Raw genomic sequence first — 12,376 nt, 5'->3', positions numbered from 1 at the left:
ACAGATGGCGCTAAAATTTGTACCATATATCAAGAAAGGGTGTACCAACATAACAAAAGAAAAATTTTTTGATAAAGGGCTATTACTTAAGGAGTTGTTAACAAACAACAAAATCCGGATACTTTTTGAGCAGAAGGTATAGCTTATAACTGAACTATATAATAAACGTTTCTTACTTTTGATACCACTGAGCACAAAACATTTGGAGATGTTCTAAAGAAATTCGAAATTGTATTGTGGCATATCCAATTCACAATACAATACAGTACAATACAATACAGCACCATAGCCTTCAAAGTACATTTGGTTTTAATTAATAAACCCTGTAACCATGTATTGATATTCTAGCTGCTATATTTCCTCGTGACCCTAAATTATGTTTGCTCTTTTATTACGGCAGCTTACAAGTGTTTAATGTGTAGGAGCAAACTTCAGCTTTTAGACGATTTAAATTACACAAGTAGTAGATACTTGTATGATATGTATGGTTTCTAATAGATCGGAGACCTAGATTTTCAATGTAAATATTAAATGAATTTTAGAGTTTTACTAATCGCTGCTTAAAATAAAACAAACTTAAAAAACATTATTTAAACAATAATTTACAAAACTAATTTGTACTTCTAATTCAGTATTAATCGTATATATACGTTTTGTTGCTTACCAGCAGTTGCAAGCTATTCTTTATTGAATGTTTTCAACTGAAAGGTATATTAATGCGTAGTGCACCACCATTAAGGATTTAGAAATGCTAAAACGTGATAATGGTAACTTTATACATAGCAAAGTTTTTCCACATATGGTTTTTAAAGTACTATACCTAATAAGAGTGGTTATGGAAACTGATAGAAATTTCTATTTTTAAACTAATCAGTAGAAAAACAGATTAATTGATTATTATAAGTAGTATATGTTATTGTTTTACTGTTGTGCTTTAACTGCTTTTGTTTCAAGATCCTCATATTATTGAAAATTATATTTATTTAAAAATTTCGAACTTATACAGTCAGTAACATAATATATATAATTGTTCTCAGTATGTCTCCATGGTATCTATACCTGTAGGAAGCTACAATTTAAAATATTTTCTTATCTCTCTTTAGTTTTAGCCTCTTATAATAAACTGAGTAACTGAATTAGTTTAGAGAGTAAACTTATTATTGTTAAATTAGATTAACTTAATTAAATAATTATTATCAATTTACCATAGATTTTATGAGACATAGTAAAATTTATGATTCACATTATTTTATCTCAATTTAGACAAATGAACTTCAATCAAAACAAAGTTACTTTTCAATCTGTATTCAATTCCCAACTCCAATATGTGTTTTACTTTAGATAAACATATCTATTTATATCAGTGTAATTAAAAGACTGATCAAGGTTCGAAGAGGAAGCGTGCAATTAAGTTAAGCATTAACTGCATGTTAAGTGAAAGTTTACTTTAGAATTAATATGAATTTAATTAGTATGACAATGCATGTGGTAGGTAAGTTGAAGTGGCGGCCTTATTTCCAAAAAGCCCACTTAAGCTCAAAACATGGCCCATTGTGATACCACATGAATTGCATTGGTACGTACATACATATATTTAAATCAGTATACAGCCAACGCCGAGAAAGGTAACGACTCCCCTGAAGTCTGTCTGAAGGACAGTTCTATAAACTTGGCCAGGTCCCTAACATTACAGCATGACAGCTCGGTCAGATCGGTGAGAAAATGGGATCCGAAGATTTTTAATCTTCTTCTAGCAATTCATATGCAGTGTAATATTTTCAATGTATAAGTTATTTACTTCAGAGAGGATATATCATTTTCATTATTTTAGTTATTTTTTATGTTAGCTTTCTAAACCTCACAAGAATTGCAATATAACCTATATCAAATACTTGTATAATCTTGTAAGAGAGTAAAGTATTTAAAAATAGTGCAATTCATTTGGTCTTGAACTCGTAATTACTGTTTCGATCGAAATAAAAGTTGGTATATTAATTATTTGTGTTCAAGTCAAAGTCCGGAACTTCACAACAACATTTTTTATTATTTATTAAATAATTAAATTCAAGAAATATTTCCAAAACACCACTGATAATGGGAAATTTGCAATACCCGGAACAGCTGTATGGTGAGCCAAAAATTCAATTAATTAATGAATAATAAATTTTTTTTTGTTGTAATTTATTGCAAAATACCTCTCTATTAAAAATATAATTTCTATTTAGAATCATGGTTCCTTTAGTCATAATTGAGTTTAAAAATCAAATTTAATAGTAAACATGCGTAACTTTATTTTAGGACTTACCTATGTTATGTATTAGGATTATCGCACTGACTTTTACTACCCGTTTTGGTTTAGTTAGTATCTTTAATGTCATTCATTAACACGATATATGGTTTCTATATTCAAATTATCTTTTTTATAAATATGGTATATATTTATCATTTTATGCTCTTTACCGTTCACAAAATACTAACAATACTTTTTAACTTCTAATTCTTTTTGATTAGTGAAACAGATGTCGTACTATATGTAGTTCGTTAACCTTTCAGTTCTCAGTGAAATAAGTTACATAGTGAAATGGTAATTTATTAACGGTATGGAAAATATGTAAGTTCAAGACCATGTTGCCATAAGCTATTTACACTTCATGCTGCTATGTTTAAAATAACTTCTATTTAGTTTAGTGAGAAAGACTAGAATTATTAGAAAGTTGTCAACTATTTTTTCTATATAATAACTGCTGCCCACTGCATTTTTTTTCTTAACTTTAGACTTATGCAACTTTAGATGAACTTAAAATAATTTTAAAAATTATTTGTTTTAAAAAGAGAATTATTTCTCCAAATATAAACAATTTTAAATAATCCAACATAAACTTTTATAAATAAAAGCAAAATCTTTTCAATTCCCTCTCCAATACCTTTCTATTATATAAAACAAATTTTTTTTCCTTCTCCTTCAGTAATATAAATTTATTCTACATTCACACAAATCTTACAAATGATTGATTGGGTATATGCATATGTACATATATGAGTTATATAGCACATTCGATGTGTCCTGGACTACGTTACAAACATATTTTAACGAATTTTATATACACAATATATGTATGTAGGTATGTATGTAGGTGAGGGATGGCAACTAATTTACTTTAGTAAATTGGATTTTGTCATTATTTTTTTCTTCGTTAACAAATATCAAGCGGAGTAGATAATATAAAATTTATATCTTTGATGTTAAATACGGACAATAGTTATCATCGCTATATACCGACGTAGCATCTTCTTCGAAATCATGCAGTCATTCCAACTGGTGACTCATTAGGCTTGCAACTGAGATTTCTCAGAAAGAAAAATCATCCAAAACGGAGAATCCCCGTATAATAAAACTATAGTGGTTCAATTAAAATGTGCATATTTGTCACATAGTACGCATCTATCTCCAACGTTTATCCTGTTGCATTTCTACTCCATAAGATGTCATCAATGCATCATCCTGTAGCATTTACTTTTACTAAATAGATTTAAGGCCACGATATATTTCGTTGGTTAGATTCCTAAAGTTGGTTCTATGTTAATTGAAAATAAAATGTCCACAACAACAACAAATTTATGTTCTATACACACAAACACAATACTGGTGGAAAAATTAGTAACAGTAAAGCAGAAGTAAAAAAAAAGTTGGAAAAGTCTATCTTTACCTTTTTATCTTCACTAAACTTTTTATAAACTTTTTATAAAAATCAAATTTCAAACCACACACACATATTTACACTGTTTATATGGCCAGAATTTTAAGATTCAGAACAAAATGGGTTTAAATGTAGGATTCAAATAAAACCGAACACTGTTTGTGAAAACCGAATACTGTTTGTGAAAACAGTTTTAATAAACAGTTTCTTATTGTTTTGAAACCGATATTTCAAAACATAGTTATTTAATTATTATTTTAAATAATGTATGCAATCCAGATATAAAGGTGTATACATAATTCATTTAGGTCATGTAAACAGAATCAAATATGCTTTGTTGTTTTTTTACACGAAAATTCTTTATATTTGTTTCACTTTAAAATTTATATAAATTACTGTTCTATTAACAAATAGATGATATATTCTAATATCCACAATATTTTCATAGTAACCAATCTTGGTAGATTTTCTTACCTGTTTCTAGCAATTTTCTAATTGAACTTAAACCATTCAGTTATATATCCATAAATTTACTTTATATTTTTTTTCCAGACAACAGTTTTAATTATTTATAACTATTTCGTATTTTAATAAAATGTGAATTCTATATTTTGACATTTATCACGTACTTGCGCACAATCCACAACATTTCCCTCCAAAAACAACCGCTTGAATAAAAATCAAAACATAACAAATTACATCTTCTTTAACTGCTATCCATTGCATCTACTTTTCTCAAAGTGCTGCCAGCTCATTTTTTTCTTATTTTGTTGTGACAATCGTGTCCTTAAATAAACATATGTTTTTGACAAATTTTTTATTATTTCTCTTTACTCAATTTAGGCACGCTTTGTATAAATAAAGTGAGTGAAGTTGTTAAATAACAAATATTATTAATATTAAAAAGAAAATAATAATTCTTTTTATTTTAGTGAATTAAAAATGTTTGCAGTTCACTTGAAGAAATGTTTGCAGTATCCAAAAATATCAAAAAATATGTTTTGCACAGTCGCAGCACTAGAGCGGAATGGTATCGCACTTGTACCGACAGATTACCGCACAACACAAAGTAAAATAGATGCACATTCTGATGTACATATTGGGAAATTTTATACAATTCCACCAGAAGATAAAAAGCAATTATTTAGTGGAGGCGGTTTTCCTCGAAAATTCGAGGAACAAGTTAAAACATTTGCAGAATCATGTTTGCTAGTACGTTCACCTGCGTTAGAAATAATAAATTATATTAAACGTTCTGACTTAAGTCGCCCAACTGTTCGTTATGTTGTTTATGGTGACAACGGCGCTGGAAAGACATTGACCTTGGCACATGTCTTACACTATGGTTTGCAAAATGATTTTCTACTTGTACATGTGCCGTGGGTACCGAATTGGATGAAACGTCCTAAAGAAGTTTCTAATATACCAGAACGTGAAGGTTATGTAGACTTACCATTTGATGCGGCTGCTTGGTTAAAACACTTTAAAACACAAAATTCTACGCTACTACCTAAATTAAAACTTACGACATCTAAAGAATATGTCTGGAGCAAACGTGAAACAACACCAGCTGGTTCAAGTATAACTGAGTTGGTTGAACATGGTATTACACGCATTAAATTTGCTTCAGAAACTATTGCTGCGTTATTATCTGAAATTAAACAACATGCTACAGCTGGACAATGTAAAGTGATGGTTGCAATTGATGGATTCAATGCATTTTTTCATCCAGAAACTCGTATTTTGGGTGATAATAAACAAATCATAACACCAGACCGTGTTTCATTGACACAACCATTTGTAGATATAGCTAATTATAATTGGACAAATGGTGTTTGTATTGTAACTGTTGATAAAATTGCAATGACAGAAGGTTATATGGATTCTTATCTGCCACGATATTTGTTGGGTAAAGATGGTTTTGAATGCTTAGATCCGTTTATACCAATACATGTTGGTAATTACACCGAAAAAGAGTTTGCGAGTTGTATTAATTACTATTTGGATCGACATTGGATACAAAAAGCACCCCAAGGATTTGACGAACAATTAAAGTTTTTAAGTAATAAAAATCCATACTATTTAATGCATCTCACAAGATCTTTATAAATTCGCAATAACTGTTGCCTAAATAAACATTGAAAATAATAAATAAGACATTTTGTTTAACTTAATTTTGTATAATTTAATCTTTTTCAAAATTTATATTTCAAAACACTGTTTCGCAGTTCGTATATACGACGATGTCAACACAGTGTATAATTTATTTGTTAAAACAAATTACTATGTTACTTAACTGTTTTTAGTTTACTTTCTTGTTAATAACGTGTTCGCTTATATAGCAAAGATCTATGGCCATGTGCGATTTCGAGTAAATTGAGGGAAATAGTAAATTTTGTCAGTATGGCAGCGAATGTTGGTATTTACCAGAATTTCGTATAGGATAAATTAAATAAAAATTAGTTAAATTAGGTATTACCATTGCAAAATTTTTAAAAGATGTTTATTAAAAATATAAATAAACTTTTAAAAACTTTTAACTAAAAATAATAAATATGTGCAATAAATAAATATTTACATAAGTGTAGTGCGAAAAATGCCTAGGAAATTTCAATTTACTTTACTTTAATTTAGTCGAACTCGCACACGACCTATATAAATAAATGCACATTAAAAACCAAAAAAAATAGTTTTACTAAAACGTTCATATAAACCATATATAAATTAACAAATTATTTTATTGGAAACGCGTTAATTGTTATTAAAAATTTAATAAAAGAAAAAAATTTCAAAATAGAAGAGCTTCTGTCGGACAAAGTAAATTTTTGTATTATTTAGAATACCCTATATCGAAAAGTAATCGATAACATTATAATTTACCATCTCTAAAAAACAGTTGTCAATAATAAACAAAACATTGTGATGTCTAAACAGTAGGTTCTCTAATTATTATATAAAATTTATTACATTAATATATTTAATTTTAAAACATAGATATGGACTTATATTGCCTGGTCAAAAGAAAGCGCCAAATCCAGCTCCTCGGTCGAGCGAAGGTCTCAAACCTTCAGTTTTTGATGAAAGTAGTGAATCTGAAGAAGATAATGCACCACCACATTTGAAAATGAAAAAAACTCCCCTGGGACCAGGTTTAATGGAAAGACGAATGGCCCGAAGTATACAGGAGAAAGCCTTAGAAGAAGACCCGACTGTATTTCAATATGATGAGTTATATGATGACATGGAAAATAAGCGTGAAAATGAAAAAGACATCAAAAAGAGAGAACCAAAAAAATCAAAATACATAACACGGCTACTCGAAGTTGCTGAACGACGTAAACTGGAAAATGAATTACGCATCGAACGTCAAGTCCAAAAGGAACGCGAAGCTGAGGGTGAAGAGTTTAAGGATAAAGAAATTTTTGTTACTGCTGCCTATCGCAGCAAACTAGAAGAAATGCGTAAGTTAGAAGAAAGTGAGAAACGTGATGAATACCTCGAAGACATTGGAGACGTCAAAAAGCAAAAAAATATTGATGGCTTTTATCGTTACTTGTATGAACAAAAAACCGAAAAAACCGAACCCAAAGAAGTGCAAAAACCAACCTTACCTGAAGTATCTTCAAATGATAATGAAATGGAATACAAACCCATTAAATCCAACAAATCGCAACGAACCTACCGTAAACGACATTCATCCGACGACGATGATGCTGATGTTAAGGAAAAGGATGCACCAATATCAGAAACCAAGAAAATGCATTTACAGAATAATATAGATGCAGACTCAGATTTTAGTATAGACTCCTCTTCTGATGATGATGAAGGTCGTGATGATCTTCCTAATAAAAAAATGAAGAAAACTAATGATATAAAAAATGAAAAAAACAAGGAGAAACTTAGTCCAAAAATTAAAATAGATTCAACAAAACTTGCTTTAAAGCTGGATAAATTAAGAAAGGAAGACGATGAACCTGAAACTAAATCGATTGAAAATGAAGATAATAAAACGGTAACCGATATGATATTTACAAAAGAAATCAAAGAAACTAAACCCAAAATAGATAAAAGTGAAATATGGAAAAAGCGAACTGTTGGAGATGTTTTCGATGCAGCTGTGCAGCGTTACTTTGAACGTAAAGCAGCCAAGAGTGGATAAATCGTGTGGATAAAATATGTAATTAAAAAGAAATTTATTTGTTCAAAAAATGAATAAAATTTTATTAGTAAAAGAAAAATATGTATATAAGTATTAATTTCAAATATATTAAATTTTTACACAAAACATATATTCAATATTTGGAGTCATTTTATTTATACATATTTAGCATAAATATAGATTATTTTATATCATCAAATAGATCATCAAATATCTAAAAGTGAGTTATCAAATTATATTACCCCTTGAAGTATTTTATTGAAACTTCAAGTAAACGCGATTTACATTAAAAATTATCGTGATGTCGAAATAATTTTAAATTTCTTATCAAGTATAAGAAACAATTTTTTTTAAATAATTATACATATAAACAGAGAGAGATATTGATTTGAAAAATATGAGCTTCAATATATAATATTTGTTTTATATTAAAATTTCAATCTGTGGTGAAAACATTTTGATCACATCTATGTTATTACATACGGTATGGTGGTGAAATACAGCCTTGTCAAACATAAAAGTGTAAACGTCAGAGACAGTGTGAAAACAAAATTGATTTTTAATATTTTCAATATCTATTTTTTAAGAATTAATGAATTTGTTGCGAAAACAAAAAGTAATTGATACAATATATTGCATTCATTCATTTTAAACTAATTCATATAATAATTATATATTTAAAAATATGGCTGACAAGCCTCCTGTACTTCCACCAGCTTCAGAGCCATTTCCAGGTTGTTGTAAAGTATTTTTTATCTATATGTAACATTACCACATTTTTTTTTTCGTATAAACAGGTTCTCGTACCCCAGGATGGAATGATCCTCCTACATTACAATACAATCCACTAGCACCAACAACAAGCAACAATCGAACTCGTTTAAACCTAAATAAGCGAGTGGCTTTTCCACTACAAGGAGCAACCGCAAAACCAACTGCAATAGTCCCTCCGAATCAATCTTCTTTGCCACCAATTATGTCATTACCACCGACAGTGGCTGGCACAACTCAACCTATTGCCGTTGTACACCCAATGCCAAACGTAGGCACAATTCCCTTAAGAAATTATACATATACGGATGTTATATATGTATTAAGAATTTTGCGTGAACAGATTTTAGCGATAGTAGAAACAGCAGAAGTTTCAAGAGAGGAAATATTGAGACGTATTAATCCAATTGAACAGTTATGGCAAAGTATGAGTGCACCGGTACAGGAACGGCTTTATCGAATATCAGAAGGTATATGAATTGGTTAACTCATAACTTTTAATACAATACTTATTACTTATTGTTATTATTTTTTTATATTAATAGCAATAAGGGACAATAACTACAATGAATCGATGAAAGCATACATGACACTAGTAACACATAATGCCAATGAATGCGCAAATTGGAGTATGGCTTTAAAACATATAATATTAACTTTACAACCAGCCAACAATGAACAGGAACCATCTGCGTTACATATACAATCAATGTTCGTTCCAGGAGTTCCGCAGTTAGATGTAAACAGTGATATCTTAAGAGAAACAAATGCTCAAAACATTGCTTCACAAACAAATATTACCCATTCTGATATTCAGCACATTTGATAAAAACTTATCTATTTTAATTTTTTTAAAAGCACTTTCGTGATTTAGACTACTCTAACATACTTTTTGCTCGATATGGAATTTAAATACATATTTAAAACTAGATTTAGAATTGAAACTTTATATTTCTGCATTCTCTACGTATTGTAAACGTATTGTGTAAATCATTCTTATATTGTCAACACTAATGGAAAAAAAGCAAATTAAAGCAATCTGTCGCTATCGGCTTTAAAATATACTCATTGCTGGTGTACTGTGAAATTATGACGAATTATTACAAATATAAGAATTCTAATTGTGTATTATCTTTGTTAGCACTTTTCGTGTATTTAGTCAAAATATCTTGTAAGAATAGTAATAATTATGGATGCTATTTTTATATAATTTTTTTGCTGCAATAAAATGTGCTTCATTTCTTGCAATTTATATTTATAATTTGCTTAAGCAATAACATAAAATTTTGGTACTTTTAACTTTCAATTTTATATTCAACTTCATATTGTATTTATGCTTAAAGCTCTTGAATAAATACATGTAAAAATATATTAATTATATGCGTCTCCAATATTTATTTTACAATAATTTTAAATACTGTGGTAAGCATCAACATATAACAATCATTAATATATTTGTTTTATAAAGTTTATAAATAATTCCTAATGAAATGTGTGGCATGATGAACATAACTACAAGTGTACAAGCGTTTTTCAGGATTTATGAAACATATAGAAATGTTCTGTTCAATTCTTTACAAAAAGATAAATAATTCATATTTGAAGCATATCCGTTTTGCTATAGAATTTTATTAAAATTTTAGCCTTTTATATATACTATATACTTCACACATAATTAAACAAAGAAAAAAGTTTTCACCATGGCAAGTTCCCTCCATCATATCTAAAAAAGCCTCCGTTATGACTTTCATTGAATGTAAGTAAAGTTGATAATATATTCATAGTACTTGTGGTTACATCAAGTGGCGCATCCTTTCCTCCCACATCTGTGCGAACCCATCCCGGATGTATACTGACGCAAAGAATTTTATCAGGGGACAAGTCAATGCTCATAGATTTAGTAGCAGCATTCAAACCAGCCTAAAAAATTTGATATTGATTTATATGTGACTGCATATGTATATGTTCTGAGTAAATAAAGTACCTTAGATGTACGATACGGATATTTTGCACCATCTGTATTAGATGCAATGGAGCCACGTATTGAACTGATATTAATTATCGCTGCACGTTCTATACCCATTTTCTTATTTTGATTTGCTTTAGAAGCTTTTCTCAAAAGCGGTAAACAAGCCTGAATATTTGTAAAGGAAATTAATTTAGAATTTACCCATGTATTACTTTTGGTGAATTTACTTTTGTAAACATTATTGGCATTATTGTGTTTGTTGTAAGTACATCTCGAAGGTCCTCGTATTCCAATTCATCAAGTGTTTTAGTTTTTGGTCCTACTCCGGCATTATTAATTAATAAATTAATTCCATCGTTTTTAACAACATCCCCCACATGCTTTATTAAATTTTTGTAACTGTCAAAGTTTTGTAAATCTTAAAATATAAATAATTACTATAATATATGTATTTATATGTATACATCTAATTACCTATTTCCAATATATGTATATTAGAATGTTTAGCACGTAAGTCTTGTAGTTCCTTTAAAATACATAGTTAATTTATAATTGTAAATTATTAATAAGTGAATTTTACTTTAGCCTTTTCCATATTCCTACATGTTGCGAATATATTTTTGGGGGAATTCGATAACTCTGCAAATCTCTGCACCAGTCCCAAACCAAGTCCACGATTGCAACCAGTTATTAATACATTCATTTCAAATAATCAACTAACCTCTAAAAATTAAATCACAAAGATGAAATAAAAATATTTTAAAATATGGTTCAGTTTGAAATGTACTTCACCGAATAGTACGAAATAAGTTAATTTTTAGTGTTGTAAAATTAATAAAAACCGAAAGCTGACATTTGATTTATAATTTTGTTAAATTGATAAAAAGTACTTGTTTTTAAAAATAATTGATTTAACAATGAAATAATTATTATCTAAATGTTTAAAATTTGCTGTAACTTGAATAGTTTATATTGGGGACTTTAAATAAGCGTGACTTAAAGCAAATTTACAAATTAAAAATTGTAATTTAATTTTGCAAATTACAAATATAATTTTTTAATTTTGTTTTAAAAATTAATTTTACTATTTACAATATGAATAAATAAAATTATGTATATGATGATGCAGTGCTTAAAACAATTAACAATACTAAAGCAAAGGCAATAAGAATATAATTTCACAAAAAATGCCAAACAATAGCACTAAAAATCGAAAACCTAAAATCTTCAACATAATATATTAATTTATTTAAGATAGGTTTATTTAAAGTAGATTGAAAATGTTCACTTCATATGAAATATACTTCCAAATTGAATTTATATAAACTATAAAGTAAACTCCTTCAATGACTCTGTCACTGCTCAAATATATTGTATAGGCTTATATTAGCTAGTATATTTCACACCTAGTTCATTGAAAACTTGAAAATTAGATGTTAAATTAAACTAGATTTTTATTTTTAAACTTTTCTTGTAAACAGTACTAAATTTTTATTCAAAACAATAATAACATTTTGAAATCTAAATGGTCGAGCGCCCTCCGCTCCTACCTGTGTACGCCCATGGGTATAACAATTATTTATGAAGTTTTTTAAGTGCTTATATCAATCCTATTTATTACCCAAAGAGAAAACCCTCCACATAGATGTAATATCCTCTTCGAGACCAAGGTTGATTCACAATGTTTTCAACAGGCCCCCGCCTAACAACTCTCCATGCAGCAAGAACAATCCTAGTTCAGTTGAGATCAGGATATAGGCAAGTACTGAACAGTTAATA

At 28.7% G+C, this 12,376-nt stretch overlaps 4 protein-coding genes across 4 annotated transcripts; 3 read left to right on the top strand and 1 right to left on the bottom strand.

Annotated features, from left to right (window-relative positions):
• Positions 1-4,172: 4,172 nt before the first annotated feature.
• On the top strand, positions 4,173-5,853 carry LOC119672356 (28S ribosomal protein S29, mitochondrial-like; the record flags this gene model as incomplete). Its single annotated transcript, XM_038083380.1, is given in 2 exon segments — positions 4,173-4,561; positions 4,631-5,853. A coding segment is annotated over 1 exon segment (1,167 nt). The 3' UTR covers positions 5,808-5,853.
• Positions 5,854-6,604: 751 nt separating this feature from the next.
• LOC119672929 (nuclear speckle splicing regulatory protein 1-like) lies at positions 6,605-7,903 on the top strand. The gene is made up of 2 exons (XM_038084101.1): positions 6,605-6,631; positions 6,693-7,903. The coding sequence occupies exons 1-2, from the start codon at positions 6,621-6,623 to the stop codon at positions 7,855-7,857; spliced, it is 1,176 nt and encodes a 391-aa protein (XP_037940029.1). The 5' UTR covers positions 6,605-6,620; the 3' UTR covers positions 7,858-7,903.
• A 420-nt stretch (positions 7,904-8,323) lies between these two features.
• On the top strand, positions 8,324-10,006 carry LOC119671084 (steroid receptor RNA activator 1-like). The gene is made up of 3 exons (XM_038081589.1): positions 8,324-8,591; positions 8,655-9,098; positions 9,174-10,006. The coding sequence occupies exons 1-3, from the start codon at positions 8,543-8,545 to the stop codon at positions 9,452-9,454; spliced, it is 774 nt and encodes a 257-aa protein (XP_037937517.1). The 5' UTR covers positions 8,324-8,542; the 3' UTR covers positions 9,455-10,006.
• Positions 10,007-10,265: 259 nt separating this feature from the next.
• Positions 10,266-11,421, bottom strand: LOC119671083 (C-factor-like). The gene is made up of 6 exons (XM_038081588.1): positions 11,385-11,421; positions 11,178-11,320; positions 11,072-11,123; positions 10,825-11,015; positions 10,613-10,762; positions 10,266-10,548 (listed from the first exon to the last, which is right to left on the bottom strand). The coding sequence occupies exons 2-6, from the start codon at positions 11,298-11,300 to the stop codon at positions 10,324-10,326; spliced, it is 741 nt and encodes a 246-aa protein (XP_037937516.1). The 5' UTR covers positions 11,301-11,320; positions 11,385-11,421; the 3' UTR covers positions 10,266-10,323.
• Positions 11,422-12,376: the final 955 nt, after the last annotated feature.

This window comes from Teleopsis dalmanni, chromosome 1 (genome assembly GCF_002237135.1).
Source record: "Teleopsis dalmanni isolate 2A chromosome 1, ASM223713v2, whole genome shotgun sequence".
NCBI classification, from domain to species: Eukaryota; Metazoa; Arthropoda; class Insecta; order Diptera; family Diopsidae; genus Teleopsis; species Teleopsis dalmanni.
Note: the sequence above shows the minus strand (reverse complement) of the source record. Positions and strands in the feature narration are given on the sequence as shown.

Bases quoted from the DNA above. Each gene is read 5' to 3' on its own strand.
- LOC119671084 (XM_038081589.1), top strand. From the start codon at position 8,543: ATGGCTGACAAGCCTCCTGTACTTCCACCAGCTTCAGAGCCATTTCCA. The intron at 8,592-8,654 runs GTTGTTGTAAAG...TCGTATAAACAG, and splicing joins AGCTTCAGAGCCATTTCCAG to GTTCTCGTACCCCAGGATGG. The intron at 9,099-9,173 runs GTATATGAATTG...TTATATTAATAG, and splicing joins GCTTTATCGAATATCAGAAG to CAATAAGGGACAATAACTAC.
- LOC119671083 (XM_038081588.1), bottom strand. From the start codon at position 11,300: ATGAATGTATTAATAACTGGTTGCAATCGTGGACTTGGTTTGGGACTG. The intron at 11,016-11,071 runs GTAATTAGATGT...TTATATTTTAAG, and splicing joins TATACATATATTGGAAATAG to ATTTACAAAACTTTGACAGT. The intron at 10,549-10,612 runs GTACTTTATTTA...CAAATTTTTTAG, and splicing joins ATCCGTATCGTACATCTAAG to GCTGGTTTGAATGCTGCTAC.